This window comes from Colias eurytheme, chromosome 6 (genome assembly GCF_061535395.1).
Source record: "Colias eurytheme isolate Ceu_HAF_F1 chromosome 6, ilColEury1 Martin Lab GWU primary, whole genome shotgun sequence".
NCBI classification, from domain to species: Eukaryota; Metazoa; Arthropoda; class Insecta; order Lepidoptera; family Pieridae; genus Colias; species Colias eurytheme.
In genome coordinates this window covers 6,660,193-6,684,225 of record NC_142985.1, presented here as the reverse complement: position 1 = coordinate 6,684,225, position 24,033 = coordinate 6,660,193, and the positions used below count along the sequence as shown (strand labels likewise).

The 24,033-nt window shown below is 32.8% G+C and overlaps 3 protein-coding genes across 5 annotated transcripts in view; 2 read left to right on the top strand and 1 right to left on the bottom strand.

The window, feature by feature from the left end:
- The window catches only part of Roc2 (Regulator of cullins 2), a 33,114-nt gene that overhangs the window by 7,886 nt on the left and 1,195 nt on the right, over positions 1-24,033 (bottom strand). The window lies entirely within an intron of this gene.
- On the top strand, positions 7,773-15,515 carry LOC149907728 (facilitated trehalose transporter Tret1-like). Of its 2 annotated transcripts, none has more exons than XM_090102774.1 (4): positions 7,773-8,265; positions 11,085-11,540; positions 13,253-13,366; positions 13,633-15,515. In XM_090102774.1, the coding sequence occupies exons 1-4, from the start codon at positions 8,191-8,193 to the stop codon at positions 14,884-14,886; spliced, it is 1,899 nt and encodes a 632-aa protein (XP_089958900.1). In that variant the 5' UTR covers positions 7,773-8,190; the 3' UTR covers positions 14,887-15,515. The 2 variants fall into 2 exon arrangements, with proteins under 2 accessions (XP_089958900.1, XP_089958901.1); XM_090102775.1 differs by lacking the exon at positions 7,773-8,265 and adding an exon at positions 10,901-11,005.
- Positions 17,607-23,749, top strand: Tret1-2 (Trehalose transporter 1-2). Of its 2 annotated transcripts, none has more exons than XM_090102772.1 (3): positions 17,607-17,671; positions 22,044-22,163; positions 22,252-23,749. In XM_090102772.1, exons 2-3 carry the CDS (start codon positions 22,077-22,079, stop codon positions 23,512-23,514), a joined length of 1,350 nt encoding a protein of 449 aa, XP_089958898.1. In that variant the 5' UTR covers positions 17,607-17,671; positions 22,044-22,076; the 3' UTR covers positions 23,515-23,749. The 2 variants fall into 2 exon arrangements, with proteins under 2 accessions (XP_089958898.1, XP_089958897.1); XM_090102771.1 differs by lacking the exon at positions 17,607-17,671 and adding an exon at positions 19,253-19,428.

The following is a 24,033-nucleotide window of genomic DNA, read 5'->3' as shown; positions in this document are numbered from 1 at the left end:
ACAAGCTCCAGTTTGATTTACTTCGAAGGCGATGTAAGGACATGCTAGACCACTGCTACTCAGAGTTTAAAAATCACGCGGCTGATCATTTACGTCATCGTCCTAAGCATTTTTGGAAATTCTTTAAAGATAAAATGAGCAACTGCACAAATTTACCACATGAAATGGTTTTTAATAATACGGTTGTTAAAGGTGGTCAAGAAATATGTAATGCTTTCTCTGATTTTTTCCAATCAGTATATTTTTATTCTTCGAATTCAACGACACTATCCAAAAATATGCATGATGCAGATACAGACAGTGGTGTCGCCCCTTTTAGCACGTTGGTGATATCTGAAAAAGAAGTGTTAAATCGCTTAAAACTTTTAGATGCCAATAAAGGCCCAGGACCCGATGCAATACCACCAATATTCTATAAAAATTGTGCCAAAAGCCTATATGTACCACTTACTCTAATCTTTAACGAATCATTAAAAATCAGCGTCTTCCCATCTACTTGGAAACTCGCACACTTAACTCCGATTCACAAAGCAGGCTCATTAAACGAGATTACCCAGTACCGACCTATCTCAATTCTAAGTACACCTGGAAAAGTTCTAGAAGACATAGTAAATACTAAACTTTTGGCCCACATTAAATGTAAAATTGATCAAAACCAGCACGGGTTTCTGCCCCGTAAATCAACAAATACAAATCTAGTAGGTTATGTATCTGATATAGCTGAAGCACTTGATAAGAATCTCGAAGTGCATGCCGTGTACACCGATTTCAGAAAGGCGTTCGACTTAGTAAATCATGATCTTCTATTACATAAGCTCTCAAATATGGGGATACACGGATCCTTATTAAGATGGTGCGAGTCATATTTACGCAACCGCTCCCAGCTTGTCTCAATCCGAGGTTTTAAATCTACCCCCTATACTATTCCATCGGGAATACCGCAGGGCTCCCATCTCGGTCCCCTCTTCTTTTTAATATTTATCAACGACCTCCCCCGTGTAATACAATCAAACTATAGAATGTACGCTGATGATTTAAAAGTTTATAGAACGATTAAGGATAAAACAGATGTTAATATACTTCAATCAGACTTAAATAATATACAAAAATGGTGTACAAATAATCAGATGTGCTTAAATATTAATAAATGCCATCACATTACATTCTCTAGAAAGAAAATTCGAACACCCGTAACTTACCTTATCAATAATTTACCACTCACGGAAGTGAGCTTTATTCGTGACCTAGGCGTGATCATGGATAGTTCTTTAAGTTTCAGAAACCATTACGATCATATTGTTAAAAAAGCTTCACAATTATCCGGCTTCGTCACGAGACAAATGAGATTCCTGAAACAACCTCAACTTACCATTTTAATTTATAGCACCCTCGTTCGTGGAATACTAGAGTATTGTTCAGCTGTCTGGAGCCCTAGTTACCAAGTCCATTCCGATAGAATTGAAAGAGTCCAGAAACGTTTTTTGTATTATCTTAGTTACTCAGAACATAAATGTAGGGTTTTAACTTCCTATGACCAGCGTCTATCGTACTTTAACTTGAGTGGTTTACATACACGCAGGAAAGTAGCAGATATCTTATTTCTTTATAAGGTTCTACATGGGGAAGCAGATTGTCCTGATGTATTGGAGCGCATTTGTCTTTCAGTTCCGCGTATCACTACTCGTTTACATAACAGATTATGTTTTCTGCCAGCTTCAAGTAAAACTAATCTTGGTCAACATGCACCTTTGTTTCGAATGTGTACCTATGCAAATAGTATCCGATCAGAAATAGACATATTTAGTGGTTCTCTGGTCTCAATTAGGAATAAATTATTAAATTTCATCAAATAAATAGTTATTATAATTATTGTTATACATAGATAAGGTATCCAATTGAAATTTGTAAATTTGCATGCTGTGTCTACATCCAGAAGGTTATAAATCAACTGCATGATAGTACATAATTAATAGAATAAATCACAAACATTTGTAACCAGTTTTGTAGACCAATAAATAAAAAAAAAAAAAAAAAAAAAAAAAAAAAAATTAAAAAATAGATCTTGATTAATGATTATATCCATTTCTGGAATTTTATCAATATCCGATAGTAATTAAAAAGTCTAATAAAAACTTACAAAGCCTATTCCTCGAAAAATTACAATCTACTTACATTCATGTTTTGTACAAAATTATAACCATTCATTCACTATTTTCCATGACAATTTGTTAGTTTATTCAACTGATAAATTTTATAAGTAGCAACAAGCAACTGATGTACCTTTTATATGAAAAACTGAACCTAACATTTGTTGCAAAATGTTTATACAGACTGAAGAACCACCACAATAAAAATAATTTGTTAAATTTTTCGCCACGGTACCCTTCTAAAGGACGTGTGAATTTCTATAGAATTTACGGTTACGGTTAAGTTTATCTTATCGCTGCGTTCACGATAATAACATTTTATTGTCAATAAAATATTTTCAAGTGTAAAATATATAATTGTGTACGTGTGTATGCACGACGCGTTGAGTGGGGTTCGGCTTCCCTGACCTTCGTCAGTCCTTACGCAACACTGGGCTACCAGACACAAGGACGGATATCGTCTACTGCCAAGTGCCAGCCGGCACACTCCTCGCATGTGCCACACCTCCCAACCCACTTAAGGGTGGGCTTCAATCAACTCACTTACACATCACTTGCTCTACATTGCAATATATAATTTACAAATGGAAAAGTTTAAATTGCTATTTTCCGATTGAAAGGAATGAATTTCATTCATTAAAACATTCTCGCCTTATGCATTCAAGGTGTTTCCGAGTTGGTGCTTGTAGCTAAAAGTGGTGATTAAATATAAAAAAGGTGAAGTATTTCTTTATATCGAAATATGTTTTACCTGCCATATTCATGCACCATACACACGCTGGTGACTACTTGATGGAATTTATTTTCATATTTCTTCATCTTTTGAATGAAACGTTTAATGTCACAACTTTCCCTCACCTTGATGGAAATTTTTAATCAGTTTTTATCTAAATTAATTGATAAGATAAGACACTCCCGCCTAGGAAAGACATGTATGTGTCACATAAGTATCCGCACAGTGCTATCGTTATATATAGTCTTTTATCAAAGCGTCTCGGAAATAAACCGACAATGACGTACCATGCTAAACAAACGTCCGACACTTTGTTTATTGCTGATTTTAGGACACAAAATATAACATGAGACACCGGTAAACCAATCCACTAATTTGCACAGAAGGATGCAAATAATGTTAGGAAGAAGAATTCTGACTTATCATTGACATAAATGGTAAGTATGATCTACTAAAAGATTGTCCCAATTATCCTATCAGTGAACATAATAACGCGTGCGACAAATGCACCACAAAGAGCTCTTTATTAATATCAACTGCAGCGGACTTTCTTCGGAGGAGGGGCGACCGGCGACCATCAATCCGTGCATTCCATACAAGAACGTTCGAGAACGCTAGCTGGCCCTGCTGGCGCATGGCGCTAGTAATATTCCACTGGCTTTTTGAATTCGTCACGTCATGTGTGTTTGTGAATGTATGTATGTCTGTTAAAACGTCTTTGTGTGAATGCGGAGCGTACGGCACGGTTAAGGACCAGCAGAGGCGATCGATGCTCGTTCGGATGATGAATGATGTAACGCACGTAAAAGAAGCTTTGATATTTATTGCAATACACAAGGCAGGCGATAAACCAATACATAAGATCTCAACGATAAACAAGCAATAATATTTAATTTATTACTGGCCAATAACAGAGTGATATTATTGTTATAATTTTGAAAAACTTACCTAAAACCCATTTTGTGAAGTAGGTACCTAACAATTGTATTACTGTGTGAAAGGTCATAAGAGCAGAACAACCAGAACGGAATCAAAAAGTGTCCCTACCATTACTATTTACTACCAATTCAACCATCTCATATTATGAAGATGGAATAAAGCAAATTCAAGTGTCAACACGTTTTGAAAATTAATTGAAAATAAAAACATATCTTCGTAAACATAAAAATGTGCAATACCGACAATGAATTGTTGAACTCACTTAATAAAAGATGTATAAACAATTTAGAAATATTGCATGTGTCCATCAATTGCAATAAAGATAAATACATTGGTCGAGTCACGCGCGCCTTCAAAATCCTTTCGGTTTCTGGACGTGTCTGACGTATTGCGTGTGACGAAACGTCTCTGTGTGTGTAGAGGCGGGGCTGGCCCACGCCAACTTTCGGCATCTATGCTCTATGACGAATAGGTATATTCTAAAAGTTCAACATGCGCACGTGACGTAGCTCACGCATTGGGTATTTTTAGCCCCATGTGCATTATGATTTATGAACGACGACAGAATACATGAAATAGCGGGCATTTCATTGAAATATTATGAAACTTTTCGAACAATTTTCAGTACATTTTCTTCAAACCGGTTTTCCATGTGATTTTAACTGGTGATTTAATAACAGTATTTTCATAATATGAGATCATAAACAATTTCTTTTATATTTTATTGTGTGTCTATATCTCTCCTTATGTTATTCAGGATAATATTCTAATTAAACTTCCACTACACTGATGGAATCACAAGACCAAAAATATTTTTTTATCCCAGAAATATGAAGGGCACTATCGCAGTATTTTCAGTCACAGTATATCGCGATATTCGAAAATCCTGAAGTTCAATACGACCTAACGGCTAACACGCGAGTGGAAAGTTAGTCGAACATAAATTAATAAAAATTGCGGTTGCCAAAATTTTCCTTGAAGGCCATAAAATGACGTAATGGTAAGTAATAAAACTACACACACCATTGCAGGCGTATTAAATATTACCGAGATATATTGTTCCAAATAAGAAAACATAAAGATTTTAATTTTTAATCTCTCAGTCTGTGTCTCTTGATTGTTCAGCTGAATAGCGGCGCATAACAAGATCGGCCTATCATTCCATCAAAGCAATTGAGTATTGCACGCATAATGTTTAACAACGCAGATCTCGTAAGTGGCATATTCATGGAAACGTCGCATACATATAATCGTAAATCACTTCTAAAAATTGAATTGAGACGAAAAAAAGATAAACAGAAAATACTTTGTATTAGTTACATATACTTTACACGTTACATCGAATACATTTTCAGTCACAGTAATTATGTATTTGCAATACGTTTTAATGGCAAACGAATGTCGCAAAACCGCATGGGTATTTAATAAAGCAAATATTATTATTATTACAATCATCAATAGCAGGAACAGACACATATGTATATCCTTCAAGTCACGTATTTCGTAAAACATGACTCAATAAAAAGGGGTGTGTCTCGTCGATCGTAGATATAATCCATACTAATATTATAAATGCGAAAGTAACTCTGTCTGTCTGTCTGTTACTCAATCACGCCTTAACTACTGAACCAATTTGCATGAAATTTGGTATAGAGATATTTTGATACCCGAGAAAGGACATAGGCTACTTTTTACCCCGGGGCTTAGGATAGGTTTTATCCCGGAAAACCCACGGGAACTGGAACTATGCGGGTTTTTCTTTGACTGCGCGGGCGAAGCCGCGGGTGGAAAGCTAGTAATACATAATTATAATTGATACAAGTAAATGATGACCATTCGAATGTTACTACCTTATTTTTTATATGAATTTAGATAAGTGCACAAAATAAATCTCTTAGTAAAGAAACAATTGAATGTTACTTGAATAATATACAATTTGTTTTATCGTCATTCCATTTAAAATTTTAATTTACTCATGAAATGTAATTAGACGGAAAATAACGAGGAAAGTATGTAAACTATGTGCACTTTTTTTCAATTTTCATGCAAATTAAAGCAGAATATTCAAATATTGTTTCTACTTTACGTATTTGTTTGGAAATTGGCGTAATAGGTACCTACTAGATAAGATAATCTAATATCTAATAAATATTATAAAGGCGAAAGTTTGTAAGGATGTAAGGATGTATGGATGTATGGATGTATGGATGTATGGATGTATGGATGTATGGATGTATGGATGTATGGATGTTTGTTACTCTTTCACGTAAAAACTACTGAACCGATTACAATGAAATTTAGCACACATATAGAGGGTAACTTGGATTAACACATAGGATAGTTTTTATCCCGGAAATCCCACGGGAACGGGAACTATGCGGGTTTTCCTTTGCAAACGCGGGCGAAGCCGCGGGCGGAAATCTAGTATCTTTATAATGTTGCGCATAAATACAAGAGAAATGTTTAACAAAAAAAAATTTTTGTAAGTTGTAACGTTTACTTCCAAAACTTAAATCTTATATTGGTAACTGGCGGTGAAACTGTAATTAACTAACGTGTAACTCAAGGTAAACGACGAAAAAGGCAAATTATTTCATGAACACAAAACTAATTAATACTTAACTGCTTTATTAAAAAAAATTGAAGAATTAAAAGACATCACATAATAATGTACCTAATAAATAATGTGTACCTAACCTTTATCCCTTTTTAGAATTCTCTAGACTCTTTTAATTAATTAAATAACTAAATGAAATGCCTATAATTAAATATCCATTTAACGTAAATGAATTGTTACATATTTATTTATTTTAAAGGTATATTATACCTATATCTTAACAATAATATAAGTTAACCCGTATGTAAAAAACACCATTATTAATATAAAAAATAAGAAGTTACCGTATCCGTAATGTGTAGATATATAAAACTTCTATAACATATTTTTCTAAGTACAGCTCTTATTCTGTTTCAGGTTTCAGAACACTACATATTTCATTTCGTCAAGAAATTAGTACGGCTCTCCAAGGTTAATAGGTATATTATAATGACGCGGGTTGAAGGTCTCGATTTTAATATAAAAATAAAGATTATAAAAAGTACATAAGACATTTATTTTTACCCTGCATATTTTATAAATTTATTTTAAATCAATAAATATATTGTATTTCTTAGCTTTATTATATTTTATTTTTGAATTATTACAATTATTTCAGGTACTTAACAAACAATAAATTTGTACCATAGAATATATGTTCGGTTCATACCTATGTTGTATGCTTGATTTTTGTGTTCCACTTACGACTTTATCATAAGTTACGTATAAAGTAGGTAATTTAATATTAAATACTTTTAATATTAAATTACCTAAAATAATTTACATATTTTCCCTGTAAGGACTAAGGATAAATATGACTAACATAAAATTAAGGTAAATCCCTATCATAACTTCCCGTACCAAGAACTAAAAGAATTTTATAATCACTAAGCATAAATAACCATTTGAATCTAAACAATTTCTACGAAATACCAATATTTCTTTTTTATTCGGAAAATCTGCACCGCATTTTAATTTCTACTAACATTACGCAATGACTCTAATTTTGTTATTCAAATATTATGTCAAAAAATATTAATTTTACCTTAAATTTGATTTGATGAAAATGTCAGTTTTGTACATGAAAAATTGTAAAACTGTTCACTGGTAACTTGACTTTTGAAAATATTGTAGAGAATATCTAATACATTATACAAACATTCGAAGCTAGATTCAGGTGCAGAGTTGATGGAAATCCGTGTGTGTGTGACACACATGAAAAAGTGCACGCTCACAAGTACAGTCGATGAGTACGCTTACACGGGGGGCGCGGGGGCGAGTGGGAGGGGAGAGGGCGCCGACGCGGAGCTCTACCAACTTCCTATAAAATACTGCGCTGCCATCTGCAAGTTTCAATAGATAACTTGAACTCTGAAGAAATCGGTACGCGCTGCCAACATTTCGTTTGTTGATCATATTTAAAAAATTGAATGTTGTGCACCCTTGCAGGGCTACGGCGCGAAATAGAAAATTTTCTTGAATGAACGTTTTATACGATTGAATTAAACACGTATACTTACATTATTTTCAGTTATAACTGTGTCATTCGAGGTGTAATCGTTTTGCGAACGGACTTGCATTGATAAAGTAAACGACCTTAAAACTTTTTAAAACTAGTAATAGTGATGTGTATTATTTATTTGTGAAATTCTGGATTCTAAAGACTTATTGAGATTGAATAAAAATACAGTTATTCATCAAAGACTATATTATCACTTCGACGTTCCTTGACGAAGAAAAGAGTAACCTCCTGAAATCTACTCAGAGAAGACAAGATGAGCTTCAATAAGAATAATCCTAACCCCATGGGGAAGATCATGGGGTACCTCAAACAACTGTCCACCGAAATGGTGAGTAAATATTTACAAATATTTAATTTAGGTTTATACATTCACATAATGTAGGGACTTTAAAAATATTCTTGAAATTCAGGACTGATCTGATCGCGAAAATTCTGTTTCATTCAGAAAGCTCTGGAAAGTTATTTTACGGCGCAGACTACCGGCTCGGACAAGCGGTCGATTTCCGAACCGTTGCTAAGCAACGGCTATATATGAAGCTTCAAAGCTCTTACAAACAAACAAATAGGAATTAACTAAGGGAATTAATATCAACAAGTCTTCAAAAATTTACTGACCTAATTTAAATGTAAAAACTAAAAAAGAAATGTAAAAGAAAAATAAATTTTCATTAATCATGTTTGTGCATGTGAATAGTTTCTAAAACAGACAATTTGCATAATTTTATTGACTTGATAGAAAAATATGACATAAGAGCACAATCACGCTCTACCTGACCGGCCTTGCAATGTCAGCGAGTTGTACGCAAAAGGCGACTGAAATGCAAAAAAAAAAAAACGAGCTAGTTTAGCAACTCTGCATTGAAAGCGATAATTTGATAGGACGATATTAAAATTTATGTAAATCTCGAAATGAAACCTTATTAACCATTGAGTATTTCCGCATACAATTTACGATTGGCTAAAACACGAATAAAAAATTGCATCAGTGGCGCTACACCGCATGGAAACTTATGCCGACCGGCGCGGGCGATAACAATTATTAACGAGCGAAAGTGTTTGCACTTAACTGAGAACGTGCTTCGCTACAATTCCTATAGATGGCACTATTTTTTAAAATTATGGTCGGTAATCAATTTTGATAACGGATACATTTTAATCAGGAATCAGTGACACGTGCTAACCCATTTTAAAATATATAAATAAATAATTAGGTTTGGATTTATTAACGATTTCATTTGAATTTAAGATTTGACATACCATAGTATTTATTGCTCAATCGTTTAATATGTAAGTATCAAAAATTTAATCGCCTTGACCTACCATTAACGAAAAACATAGGTAAACAAACTTGACCCATAATTTATGCGAATCTATGATGTAACAAAAATAATTAATAAGCCACTATTTCATTGATAAGGGTAAGGGACTCGGTTATGGTCAAGGAGTAAAATGTATAATCGTCAAACTTTGTTCAACAATAATTTGGAAAATCCAAAAGTGCACGCCTCATAATTTTTTTTTAATAAATATTTATTAATTATTATTTTTGTTTATTTAATAACAATTGAACCACATCGAATCAGACCCTGAAAAATGAAAGGGTTCTATTCCTGAGCATACTCAAGCGTAAGAGAAAAAAAAAGACTCGATTAGTAAAGTATTTCGGTCGCTATCGTGTTAACAAGAAAAAGGATCCGCACATACAGACACACGGACGTCCAAGACAGAACTTTTTTAAACTGTTTTTTAACTAGTATAAATAACAAAAATGACATCAAAAATATCATGAACGTTAAAAATAGTGTTTTTTCTTAATATGTGTGTGTATGTATTATCTTACAAGTGCAATGTATGATACATAAAGACATTTTAAGTTTGAAAAATCAGATGTTTTGCGCGAAGTGACAGTAGTACCCACCTCAACGCTTCGCTTATGAGGCGTGCAATTAGGGGTACTTTTAGAAATATGACACTAATAAAATGTACTTTTTTTTAATTGCTGACATCTTCAACTTACGGAAAAGTAATAATTGTTGTATATTGTATTGTAATTCATATCAGTTCTGGAAGACCCGTGAAGTCATTAACTTGTATTATTATTTGTTTATATAAGTCTTATTTACACATGTTTCCTCCACGTGATTTCAATGTGTTAGGAGGTCCAAATATTTGACATAATTAATATTTAGACAAAATATAGGTTACAAAATATTTTTTGGTGAAATCCTGTGGAGAAACCTGTTTGAACGTAAAAAAAACTTAAAAAATAGGGCAACTATGTTGATGAAGAACACATGACATTTGATACAATGTCAACAAACCGTGTTGTGTTTATTGACGTCGATTTCTCATTTTATTATTTATACAAAAATGGATGAAATTTAAAGCTGAGAAAAATTACAATACATTTCTTAATGAAGAATCTAAGGTAATATCGGGATAAAGGGAAAGATATTACATACCTATTATTAAAAATGAATAAAATTAATAAGAGATGAACATAAAACAGAAATCGCACGTTCATATTCTTTTTTATATTCAAAAAATATAAAAAATAATTATATTTTTAAATTGTGCACCCGGTGTCGACGTTGTTTATACTAAATATTTTATAAACACCATTATACATGTTTTGACAGTAACAATCCGATAACATCAACAATCGATTCAATCGGAACCACAAAACGATGTTCATTATTTGCATGTTCTAGGACCGATAAAGTCGTTTTTTCTTTAGTCTTCGTCAAAAGTCTGGTGATTCTATTATGTCTCAGAAAAAAATACAATTCTTAGGAAGAGGGTCAGGGTGGCCGTTATACACTGAAAGGTTATCAGCTGCATGCTGAGACCATAGTATCAACACTTAAAGTGGTCAATAAGCAATATTCCCGAATTGACCTCAAAGATCTTAAGTTCAAAACTCTTATCATCTTGGCTGACTACGTACATAAGATAGTGATTGTAATAAATGGGACGTGTTTGCGGATACTGAGGGCAGTATTTGTTGTCCATCAAACCCGTTAAACCAATCAATTGTAATATTAATTGAAATTCAAATTAAACAAAGGGTAGGAAAAAGAGTAAATTCCTTCGTAATTTATAAAATTAACCCTTTATAAAGTTGGTTTTAATTTTATTTCCTTTCAGGGTGGAAACGAGCCGAGCCGTCGTGGCCAAATCGACGAGGAGCGCTTATATCGTACACGTGGACCAAAGTACGCTCGAGTTCCATCAAAACCCACGCTATCAGCATCTACAACCTGTACATCACTGGCCACATCTTGCGGATCCCAGGGAACCCTTGCTCCTAACTACGCTGCCATCCCAGAAAACGTTTCGACGGAGAGCAGCAGCGAAGACGAGCAAGATTCGTTTGAAAAAACTCGTCGCCATTTTCAACAGCTTCGTCAAATAAGTTTAGGCAACGAATTTAAGTACAAAATGGAAATGGAAATTAAAAGTGCAAAGGAAGAAAATTTGCGCAATTCAGTGCCATATGTGAAACAGCTAAGCACGGATGGGAATAAAGTTACTGATTATGCAATAAATGGAGACGGACCACAGTTTGGAGCAGCTACTCAACGCCTGTATCTTTGGACACAGGTTTGTAACTTTTCCAATACTCATTGTTGTTCATAGAAAAAGTCAGGTGTACATATAAGTTGTTCATGGTTGGCCATAGAAAAAGTCAGGTATATAATAAGTTAAAAATATTTTACACTTGTTTCTCGAAGCTCTGTTCCGTTGTAAATTTCAACTATTAATTAAGCACAGACGATAAAAACGCAATAAAAATTGTGCATATTGTGTGCGACTAATTTTTTAATCAGTTACAAACAATTCTTTCGAAGTTCTATTTCATTCTCGACAATGAAATTGTGTTCATCGAAATACCATTTTTATTTGTACAAACGCGTAGTAAGTAAATATAATATATCAGGCAAGTAAAAAACATAAACACATAATAAACAATATACTAAGTAACCTCTTCCGAATAAAAAAAATATATAGTTTTTTATACAGTATTTTTTCAGTAGCAATTGTTGACGACAATAAGTGTTATTTTAAATCTAACTCTATCGCTTTTTCGTTTATCTGATTAAATGGCCTAATTAAAATTTACTAGAATTACAGTAGCACCTCGTTAAGTCGAACCTCGATAAGTCAAAAACCTCCAAATCTCGAAAAAATGTCTTGTTCCCTTCCCTTCAAACCCGAAAACCTCCGTAACTTGAAATTTTGGCCCTCTGTTAGTCGAAATAATCACCGAGTCCCTCCAAGCCATTTTGGTACATATTTTCACTCTATAACTCGAAAAATTAAATTTGACCTCTGTATCTCGAACATGGCAACATTTTATTTTACAATATTTATAATTTGATCATTTGGACTTTAACAACTTGCCGACAGTGCAGTACACTATAATTGTTTCTTAGAAAACATTTTAGGAGTATGCGATAATAAATTTATGACTCACGTAAACACGTGTTTGCATTAAGTAGGTATCTGATGACGAAATTATCGATTCACTAGCTCAGAAAACCGATACTAATGATTAAGATAACATAGAAGACGTGAATAGTACATGCGCTCCATGCGTTTCCATCAAAGAGGCAAGAACCGCATTGAATACCTTACGAAATTTTATAGAGCAAACCAGTATCTCTGAAGAAGAAGAATTTTCTGTTCTTTATAGATTAGACAATGCTAGAGAACAACCAAAATATCTAAAGCAAAATAATTACTGACTTTTTTAATGCCATATTTTTTATTTTAAAATGATTTGAAATAATGTTGATTAATTGTTGATTAATAAATAAAAACATGTTTGTCGCATAAGAATAAACCTCAAACTCTTTATGTCGAATCAAAATCCGCCTAAGTCGAAATCCTCCATAAGTTGAAAACTCTATAACTCGAATTTTTTGGCGTCTCCCTTGATATTCGACTTATAGAGGTGCTACTGTACTATTTCTTCGAATTGAAGGAATATTTTTATGACGTCAGCCCCTCAGTTACTTTACTTTGCAATAAAGCTAGAAAGTAGCCCGACGCTAAGTATATTTGTTTACTGAAAGGCAAACCATAAAATACTCATGAACTTCAGAAAAGCTCACGATATTACATAGACAAACATAGATAAAAACTGTGCAACGCCCACGAAAGCTCAGAATTTTTCAAGCAAGGATGAAGAGTTGACGCTTTTTAGAAATTTTAAATTCTTACGAATATGCATATCAAATTTCAGGTTAATTCTATATAAGTGTATATCATCCAAGTGATATAAATGCTAACATACTTTATTTTATTTACAGTTATTTGCTGCATTGGCTGTTTCAATGGGATCCTTGATTGTTGGTTTTTCATCCGGTTATACCTCTCCCGCTTTGCCGAGCATGAACCAAACTCTTCATATGACTAATGAAGAGGTAAATATGAAATTGAATAACTTTAAGAGCGAGCGCGCACGAGCAACTTTGTCTCCGCAACTATTTTGTCTCTCCCATCAATTTGTATAGAGAGTTGCGTCGCTACGTGCGCGCACTTTCATACTAGCCCATGAGTGAAGAGACAAAATAGTTGCGGAGACAAAATAGTTGCGGAGACAAAGTTGCTCGTGCGCGCTCGCTCTGAAAGTGTAATAAAGCTAAAAAAATGAAGTTCATAGCTAATATAACATTTTTTATTGTTACAGAACAGCTGGGTGGGAGGCTTGATGCCTTTAGCAGCATTACTTGGCGGTATATTGGGCGGCCCGTTAATAGAATATCTAGGAAGAAAACGGACAATCATCTGCACTGCAATTCCTTTCTTCATAGGATGGATGTTAATTGCTAATGCAGCAAATGTAATGATGGTCTTTGCTGGCCGCGCATTTTGTGGCATATGCGTTGGTGTCGGAAGTCTTGCGTTTCCAGTATACCTCGGAGAAACAGTACAACCTGAAGTAAGAGGCACTCTCGGACTACTGCCAACTGCATTTGGTAATACGGGTATCCTACTTGCTTTCTTCGTCGGCACATACTTCAACTGGTCTCATCTAGCATTCTTTGGAGCGGCCCTACCGGTGCCATTCTTTTTACTTATGATTGCTACACCTGAAACTCCTCGCTGGTATTTATCAAAAGGACGAGCTGAAGATGCTAAGAAAGCTTTGCAATGGCTACGCGGAAAAAACACTAACATTGATAAAGAATTAAGAGACCTCACACTATCACAAGTAGAATCAGACCGCAAAGGAGGAAATGCTTTCGGCCAGTTGTTCACAAGAAAATATATGCCAGCGGTTCTTATTTCTTTGGGTCTTATGTTGTTCCAACAATTAAGCGGTATCAATGCTGTTATATTCTATGCTTCCACAATATTTAAAATGGCTGGAAGCACAGTGGATGAAAATGTATGTAGTATTATTATTGGGGTTGTAAACTTTGTATCCACTTTTATTGCAACCGCTATCATTGATCGTTTAGGAAGGAAAATGTTGTTATATATTTCGTCAGTAGCAATGATCTTTACTTTGGTAGCTCTTGGAGCATACTTTTATGTAAGAGACGTAGGAACTGACGTCAGCGCATACGGATGGTTACCACTGGCTTGTCTTGTAATATATGTTCTAGGATTCTCGATCGGCTTTGGACCTATTCCTTGGCTAATGTTGGGTGAAATTTTACCATCAAAAATCCGTGGTACCGCCGCATCGATGGCGACAGGTTTCAACTGGACGTGTACATTCATTGTCACAAAAACATTCCACAATATTATTGCAGTTATAAACATGTATGGTACCGTTTGGTTATTTGCTGTTTTGTGTATAGTTGGGCTATTCTTTGTTATATTTTTCGTACCCGAGACGAGGGGTAAAAGTTTAGAAGAAATTGAAAAGAAATTAACCGGGGGTTCAAGGCGAGTTCGTAATATTAATGGTAATAAACAGATGCAGCACGCGTAAATGCAAGGGAGATTTAGCAACGTAATTGTGGAGTTAAACACATTCCAGGCCATTCCGGCACTGTATTCTTGTGAAATGATGTGAATGCTGTGTTATGTAGGTATAATCGGGAGGGGAATCTGCAAAATGCTCAGGAGTAACATTACTCAATGTGTTTGCCGATGTGTATGAAGACTGATTTGGATTGTATTTAAAGAATCATTTAGTGTGTAAATATAGTCAACATTAGCTATAGTAGTTAAATAGTTCCTTTATATTTAATGATCTAGCTAACGAAAATTTGGTTTTCTCATCTCAAGAATTAAGTGTGTAAGTGAATTCAATATAAATAAATTAGCCCAGTACATTTCATAAGGTACAAAATAACAATATTGTATAACGAAATATTAAGTTAATCTCTAGATTAATAAAGATCTGTAATAAAAGCATTACTCTAATCATGACAAATTAGATTTTTAACCAAATTACTTATGTATAAAATATAAATATTAATTAATTGTAGTTTAGTTTGCACTCTATGGTTCCTTCGTAGAACGATAGAAATAATCTTATACATATTATAATGACTCCGTATATTACAGAGGCAATATTTATTTGTTATTTTTATTAAAAAAAATATTTGATATAAATGTATTTTGTTTTATTTTCTATGAAACAATCCCTACACTAATCAATACAATATGAACGTTATTATATAATTAGGAAAATAATAATCCAGAAAAGAGCGCAAAGCTCTTTTCGAAAAATGGCTATCTTAGTTTTTTCATGTAATAGTTACTAGAATATATGTCCCAATATGTATTACCAGCCAGCCAGCCAGACAATTTTAATTTTTGTACATTTAATACTGAAAATTAATAAGCAATACATATTATAAATTATAATAAAATGAAAATAGCATTTAAGGTTACCTTGTATATTTAATTGTTGCTGAAATTAAAATAATGTAATAGAAATGAAACATTAAGAATAGAAAATATATTTTAAGTACCTATTTATACCAAAAAAGTAAAGTCGTCATTCAGCAAGATGGTCAGAAAATGTACAATTTACATTGATAAAAAATAGATAATATATAAAAAAGCCAGCACCAAGCCGGTAAAAATGTGTAGGCAATTGAAATTTATTTAAGGAACTCATTTGAAAACAGGATATTACAATAAGAATATGATTTGTCACATAAACGTGTATAGGTAAACCAGAATCTGATGGCAATTAGGGAAATCAAAATTTTGAGTGTGCAACCCTAGGGAAAATGGACTGAACGATTTTGATACTGCGTATTTTTTATTTTGTCCTCAATATCATTAGTCACATTAAACAAGTGGATAATACTGTATTTAATAATGAGATATCCACGTAATATTATGTAGGTACTTATTACATGTATAATATACATATTACTTTTCTAAAGGTAATATGTATATTCATAATAATATTATGTATTTACACATACCTATATTTGAATATATTATGTATATCATTATGGCATGTGAAAATATGGATGTAATGATAATGCAGATCAAAACTTATTTACTATATTAATATTAATTAACGATTGTTTATAATTTTTTATAAAATAAAACAATAATAAAATGAAATCATGTTTATTTTCGTAAGTATTAACACATTATAAAATTGACTTGTACACCTTGGACTTGACAAATAGCCAAGAATGGAAACTCCTGTAATAAGTTTTCATAAAATTATATTTTAATCAACAAACAACATTATTAATTTAAAGTATCAAAACGGGTAAGTCCAACTTAGCAATAAAATCTTTCACGCGCTATAAAATTGAAAATTGTGATGTGTTTGACCCTTCTTCATCGAATGTTTTTCTATACACATTGTAAACAACACCTCTTGCTTGTGATCGCAGCGGTTTTATCGACATTTCGAAGATTTTCAAGACAAAATCCTAAAAATTAATCATCAACACAATAATTTGACAACCAATTTGATAGTTGTCAAATAAAGTTGCCACATGAAAATCTTTTATTTTTAAAATATAAATATGCCATCAGATTCTGGTAGACCTATAATTAACCATACTAAAATATAATTCGTCTATTAGTACGCACTACGCAGTATATCTATATTGTTTTTATCATTCAGTATGCACATATTACTTATAAATATCCTCGAAATTGATTTGCAAATAAACATGTAGATTGTAGCCTCTAAATAGACAATTATAACAAATTGTCTGTTTTTCGTATAAAATATCTTTGGTATCATGAATTTTTATACCTAATTAAGTCATTTGAATGCTTCAATGAAATATCCCATGTTTTATTTAATTAAAAACTAAATTTATGCATTACATTGAAGATATCACTTTAATGTCTATTTCCTGTTACGGTTCGGCTTTGTATTTTTCATTGTCTATTTTTTCTTAATACATATAAAAAAAAGTGTTGGTGTATTCACTATTCGGTAGTCACAGTAAAGTTGAGTGTCAATAGAATCAAGTAGGGAGACTCCCCGTATAAAGTATAATTATTATTTCAAGAAAATATAAGTACAACCACAGTATAACAATATTTCGTAAATACTGAGGTACAACCGCTTGCGAGTATTAATTATTTGGAAGTACGATATGAAAAGTTCCATGACAGTAGACCTACGATTGCATCCATAAACCTTTGTTTACGAGAAGTATATTTACCGATTGCTAACAGCACATGTTTTCTAATCGAAGTCTATATACCTAACTGCGTAAATTCATTGTACATAAACGTTCTCAATAAAAATAACAAAGGATTTAAATTTTCTTCTGGTGGTGATTATTATCAATGTACCTATTAATTATTAAATTTTGATCTTTTAAATTATAATTCGAAGGAATTGCAATTTAACACAATTTAAATTTATGTATTGAATGAAAAATAATTTTCTCAAAGATTAACAATAACATTTGTTTAAAACGTACCGATATCGATATCATTAAACCTATCACGCCATCTATCGAATATGTCATAAAACTAACTTTGAATTTATGTAATCGATAGTGTAGAGTCCAAATCTAACTAAGGTCCAAATGTTTATAATATTGTCATAATATTTTTTCCTAGGAATGGAACAATTAGAATAAATACTTCCATTGAATTTATTTTCGACTTTATTCTGGAATATATTGCCAATAGGTACAAACGTTTACATTATACAAACCTAAAGTTTAGTGCAGCTTTGAGTAATTAGATTATTAAACCAAAAATTACTCAAATTCCTTATTCCAGATGCGCTCCAATATATTTTACGGAAATTTATTCGTATGTTAACCATATTATATTAAATTTATATATACTTAAGGATCGCATATTAACAGGAAAATTAATATTTTGTACACAGATTTACCGGTCCGAATTGCTCGTTACGCGATTCAGTTGTTGTCTGAAATATAATAGGCATAATAATATGCGTGCGTAATACTAACATAACAGTTTATTTAAACTAGATACAAATAAATTAGGCATTAATAATTATTTATTAGACATCGTTTGTCTTGTCAGTACTGTGAACAAAAGGATCTATTAAAAATTTTCGTATCTACGTATTTATGCTTTATTTGAGAATGTTCCGCTTAAATTTTCATATTATCTCTTCAATGAAAGAGGAGCACAATAATATTTCAAATAAGGTTTTCTTTAAACTATCATCTATCAATGCTATTCACGCAATTATTACCTATAGCTAGTAGATTTACGAAAAGAATATAAAAGGTTAAATGTAGGTCTGATGACGTAAACTGTGATGATGAATGTCCATTTCATTTTACTAGGGCCAAATCTATACATTATTTTCTTTTATGTGTATATCTATATAAATATACAAATTACATAGTATGAAACTATATTTCAAATATATAAGGTTATCAGTTATCACTTATCACTTTTCAATGATTGTTTTCCTGCTGCATGCGGTTTATTTTTTATAATTACTCAATTTGAAACTCCTTCTTGCTATCCAACATTATTGTAAGTACTATATCGATGTCGATGTCAACGCACCCATTGATTCCTTCTATGTCTAGGTAGCCGTATAAGTTAAATTGGATGATATAATAGTATTTAAGAGCTAACACCTAATTTGCAGGTGTTTATTAAATATGTTCTGTACAAATTGAACGGTAACTGCAAGAACAGCTGATAGACTCGTCTCGATTCGGTCTAAATTATAGATCTTAATTAATACTAATAAATCTACAAGGAGACCTAAGCTAAAATTTTGAATAACAAATAAGTACGAGAAACGATGTTTTGATTCCACAACCTCGAAAGCCAATCAGTTTTGTCAATCAATTTGCGTTCATATAAATCCCGACGACCGCTCTGAGACAAGCTCATTTCTTCAGTCGTTCAGGCTTCACCCACACAGCGTCAGTTATTAGTGTACAAGTGACGAAACATAGTGTTGTGCTTTATATGAACTGCGGATTTGATATTAGCAAAAATGAAGATTTTAATGCGAGCCGATACTCATTATAGTATCACAGTGAATGGAAATGATTATGAAAAGGCCAAATATACATTCTCTCAGGTCTGTTACATTTAATTGAAATGTTATTCCTTGTGTATTTACGTAATAAAATATTAAATAAGTAATATTTTAATTGATATTTTAAGTTAAATTTTACTTTGCCTGGTATTTGAATTTTACCAAAGGAAGATTAGTTTATTGTGTATTTCCTCAATTTATTCTATTCGTTTACATTTACTAAATGTAACTATTATAATATTCATTTTGGATCCGGAAATATTAAAGTAGACAACCACTACATACACTACAGTCTACACTAGACATTTTAAACGCAGAGAATATGCAGAATTGCTACCGAAATCCAAGCTTTCATATAAAATTATGTATAATATATTACACAGTTTACATACTGTAATTTACTTCGCGACTAAGTGGATACAATCATAGTCGATGATTGCTTAAATTGACCACAGGCGTTTTGCTTGCGCTTCGTTGGCATAAACTTTAAATAACAACGGCAACTATTAAACACAAGCGTATAGAGCAGGCTCCAAGGAGATGTTCGTTTGCATAAATAGCGGACCTAAATCTGACTTCTGATATATATTGTATAGATCCCAGACATCCTATAGACAGATGTTGCCAACCAGTTTTGTGGTCCCCTTCCCCGCACCCCGGTAATTAAATATGGCATACAAAGAAAAAAATAAACATTTCCAAAACATGCCGCGTGGGGTATCAAATGAAAGAACTTATTGAGTAGATCACGAATATATAGCATACTATAACATTTCTTACACTTTCTCTAAGATTTTTTAGAAAATTTACGAAAATGGTCCATTTTTGAGTTAACTTTAAACCACTATAGATTGAAAACTCATGAATATATTTTTTAAATTATTATTTTAAATAATTAACAATAGTCCATTGTTTACGATTCAATAGTTCGTACAGTGAAATAGTTGCATGGGGGAGTGGGAGCATCCAAAGATGGCGAGTATATTTTCAAGTTTATGCCAAATCTAATCACACAGAGGCTGATTCAAGAATTTTCTGCCATATTTTTCATTCAGTCAAACACAAAGACAGTGCAGAGATAATTATTCTAAGCCCTGACACCGATATTTTTGTATTAGGCCTTTATTTCTGGCATAAACTCGAAAATATACTCGCCATCTTTGAATGCTCCCCCCACTCCCCCATGCAACTATTTCACTGTACGAACTATTGAATCGTAAACAATGGACTATTGTTAATTATTTAGAATAATAATTTAAAAATATATTCATGAGTTTTCAATCTTTAGTGGTTTAAAGTTAACTCAAAAATGGAGCATTTTCGTAAATTTTCTAAAAAATCTTAGAGAAAGTGTAAGAAATGTTATAGTATGCTATATATTCGTGATCTACTCAATAAGCTCTTTCATTTGATACCCCACGCGGCATGTTTTGGAAATGTTTATTTTTTTCTTTGTATGCCATATTTAATTACCGGGGTGCGGGGAGGGGGACCACAAAACTGGTTGGCAACATCTGTCTATAGGATGTCTGGGATCTATACAATATATATCAGAAGTCAGATTTAGGTCCGCTATTTATGCAAACGAACATCTCCTTGGAGCCCGCTCTAGTAGCTAGAAGATAATTATTTTCTTAGATTCAATTCATTCTTCTGATAATAACAAAAAAATATGTTCAAAATTGCCTTGAAAAACTCATTCAAAATGTCTTATAAATGATAACAATTCATTCCAATTATGAAAAAAATATTATGAATGGCTAATTAACTGTGAAAACGAACCATTGTTTTTAATCAAATTAAAAATACCATTTCGCTAAATTCTTTACTAGGCATAAATACATTGGTGATTAATAGAAATAGAATTTTACAATATAATATTATATAGGAAGGTACTTAAATACATATAGGAAGCTTTTTCACTGTTTGATTCAGTATCGTTGTTATTTGTAACACAATTCACGCTACAAATTACAATCAATATACCTAATAATATTTGATAGCAGATAGTTAAATTTAAATTAGAACAATTAGCATCACACCCAAATTCGCACACTTGTACCCGAGATGAGTGGTCATAAAATAAGAATGTCACATTCAGAATCTTCCTAATATGATTGTGTGAAATTAATCATTCGTATTGCTATGAATTGTAATCAAGCCTTATTTTACACTAGTGGTCCGCCCCGGCTTCGCCCGTGGTACATATTTCGCAATAAAAGGTAGCCTATGTCCTTTCTCGGGTATCAAAATATCTCCATACCAAATTTCATACAAATTGGTTCAGTAGTTTAGGCGTGATTGAGTAACAGACAGACAGACAGAGTTACTTTCGAATTTATAATATTAGTATGGATTATCCTATATGTAGTTGATTTTTTAACAAAACGCTTCAGTTTTGGTAGGACGTAATAATGTTAGGTAGTTTAAGTTTATAAACCATCCTACTCAATTATAATAATCTGATGATTTTTATAATTGAGTAGGATGGTTTATAAAAATAGCTTTAAGATCAAAATGAACCTACTTATTAAATACATATATGTATGTAGGTGTCCGTCTGATGAGGGTCATCCCCAATTATTAAACTCATTTTATAAAAAACACATAAAAATATATAACAGCTTTAAATAACGTTTTATATACCAACTTTTTAGGTTTTAGCCGCTGTGGCTGTATCATTGGGTTCAATGATAGTCGGGTTTTCGTCAGCTTATACATCGACAGCGTTAGTTTCAATGCAAAATGATACAAGCATAACAGTCTCAGAAGCTCAGGTACAGTTTGATTGGCTTTATATTGTTAAAAATGAATATTCTCAAAATGCTTACTAAATCCGATTAATTAATTTTTAATTGCTTACAGTCTAGTTGGATTGGAGGACTCATGCCTTTAGCTGCTTTAGCTGGAGGTGTTATCGGAGGACCTCTCGTGGATCTTATAGGACGTCGAAAAACACTTTTGTTCACCGCATTCCCTTTTTTTATTGGATGGATCCTAATCGCCGCTGCAAACGTCGTCCACTTAATACTAGCCGGCCGAGCTATTTGCGGTTTATGTGTTGGCGTCGGATCATTAGCTTTTCCTGTTTATCTAGGAGAAACTATACAACCTGAAGTCAGAGGTACTTTAGGGCTATTCCCTACGGCCATAGGAAACATTGGAATTCTGATTTCTTATATAGCCGGTAGATATTTAGATTGGTCCCAACTGGCTTACTTGGGAGCGTCGCTGGCAATTCCGTTCCTAGCATTGATGTTACTCATCCCTGAAACACCCCGTTGGTACATTTCACGTGGACGGACTGAGGAAGCTAGAAAAGCGTTACAATGGCTGCGAGGAAAGAATGCCAAAATCGATAACGAAATGCGTGATATAGCTCTATCCGATGCCGAAATTGAAAATGCTTCTTCGGTTAAGGAACTTTTCAATAAAAAATATCTCAAATCAATTTCGATTTCACTTGGCCTTATGGCGTTCCAACAGCTATCTGGGATCAATGCAATTATTTTTTACACTGTTGAAATATTTAAAATGTCTGGTAGTTCAGTGGATCCATATCTATCAACAATTATTGTTGGTGTTGTCAATTTTATATCGACGTTTATATCGACAGCTTTAATCGATAGAGCAGGTCGTAAAATGCTCCTATACATTTCATCTGTATCTATGACGATCACATTGATATTATTAGGTACATTTTTCTATGTGCGCGACGTGCTCAATTTAGATGTGACAGTCGTACTCTGGATACCACTAACATGTTTAATGTTATACTTGCTTGCGTTTTCATTAGCTTTTGGGCCGATACCTTGGTTGATGATGGGTGAGATATTACCCGCAAAAATAAGAGGAGCTGCTGCATCGATTTGCACGGCCTTTAATTGGCTGTGTAGTTTCATAGTAACAACTACATTCCATGACATAAAATCTGCCTTAGGACCGTGGGGTACGTTTTGGCTCTTTGGTTGTATTTGTTTTGTGAGTTTATTCTTTGTTGTATTTTTCGTACCAGAAACCCGGGGTAAAAGTCTTGAACAAATTGAGAATAAGTTGACTGGTCGCAAAACTAGGTCGCGCCGATTGAGTTCGATCGTAAACATTAAACCATTGCCGAGCGGGTGTTGATGTGATTTTAGTTGTGTTTTGAGTGATAATAAAGGGTCCAAAAAGAATCTGTACCATAAATAAAATTAATTATTATATGCTATTAAAAAAAATAGCAATTGTTAAGTTGTATTGCAATGTAAGATTAATTGTATGGAGATATTTAGTTTATGTTACTTCTTTAAATGTGTGGCAAGTTAAGATATTAATGTTAATAATAGTTTTAAAATAAGGATAAGAATAATTTATTGTTTAAGAGACATTATTGTACTTATTTATTGTTATTTATTATAAAAAAAAAACTTAAAACTGATTCAATTAAATTATTTTAACAATACTGAGTTTTACTAAGGTCATGTGATAATTCCTACTTTTTCCTTGTTTGTCAAAGTCCTACAGCCGTGTTTTTACTATTAAATGCATAATAAGAGCACTCATTATCCATTAGCTGATGCATCTTACTAACACAAAGTAATTTACAAATAAATATGAAAGAAAAAGAAATGTAAAACAAAAAAAAAAACATTTTTTCTATACAAG

What these genes read in the sequence shown, in the direction of transcription:
- Tret1-2 (XM_090102771.1), top strand. Translation starts at nt 19,342, where the DNA reads ATGAAGATTTTAATGCGAGCCGATACTCATTATAGTATCACAGTGAAT. An exon ending in CCAAATATACATTCTCTCAG is followed by an intron (nt 19,429 to 22,043) that starts GTCTGTTACATT and finishes CCAACTTTTTAG; the next exon opens with GTTTTAGCCGCTGTGGCTGT. An exon ending in TAACAGTCTCAGAAGCTCAG is followed by an intron (nt 22,164 to 22,251) that starts GTACAGTTTGAT and finishes AATTGCTTACAG; the next exon opens with TCTAGTTGGATTGGAGGACT.
- LOC149907728 (XM_090102774.1), top strand. Translation starts at nt 8,191, where the DNA reads ATGAGCTTCAATAAGAATAATCCTAACCCCATGGGGAAGATCATGGGG. An exon ending in AACAACTGTCCACCGAAATG is followed by an intron (nt 8,266 to 11,084) that starts GTGAGTAAATAT and finishes ATTTCCTTTCAG; the next exon opens with GGTGGAAACGAGCCGAGCCG. An exon ending in GCCTGTATCTTTGGACACAG is followed by an intron (nt 11,541 to 13,252) that starts GTTTGTAACTTT and finishes TTTTATTTACAG; the next exon opens with TTATTTGCTGCATTGGCTGT.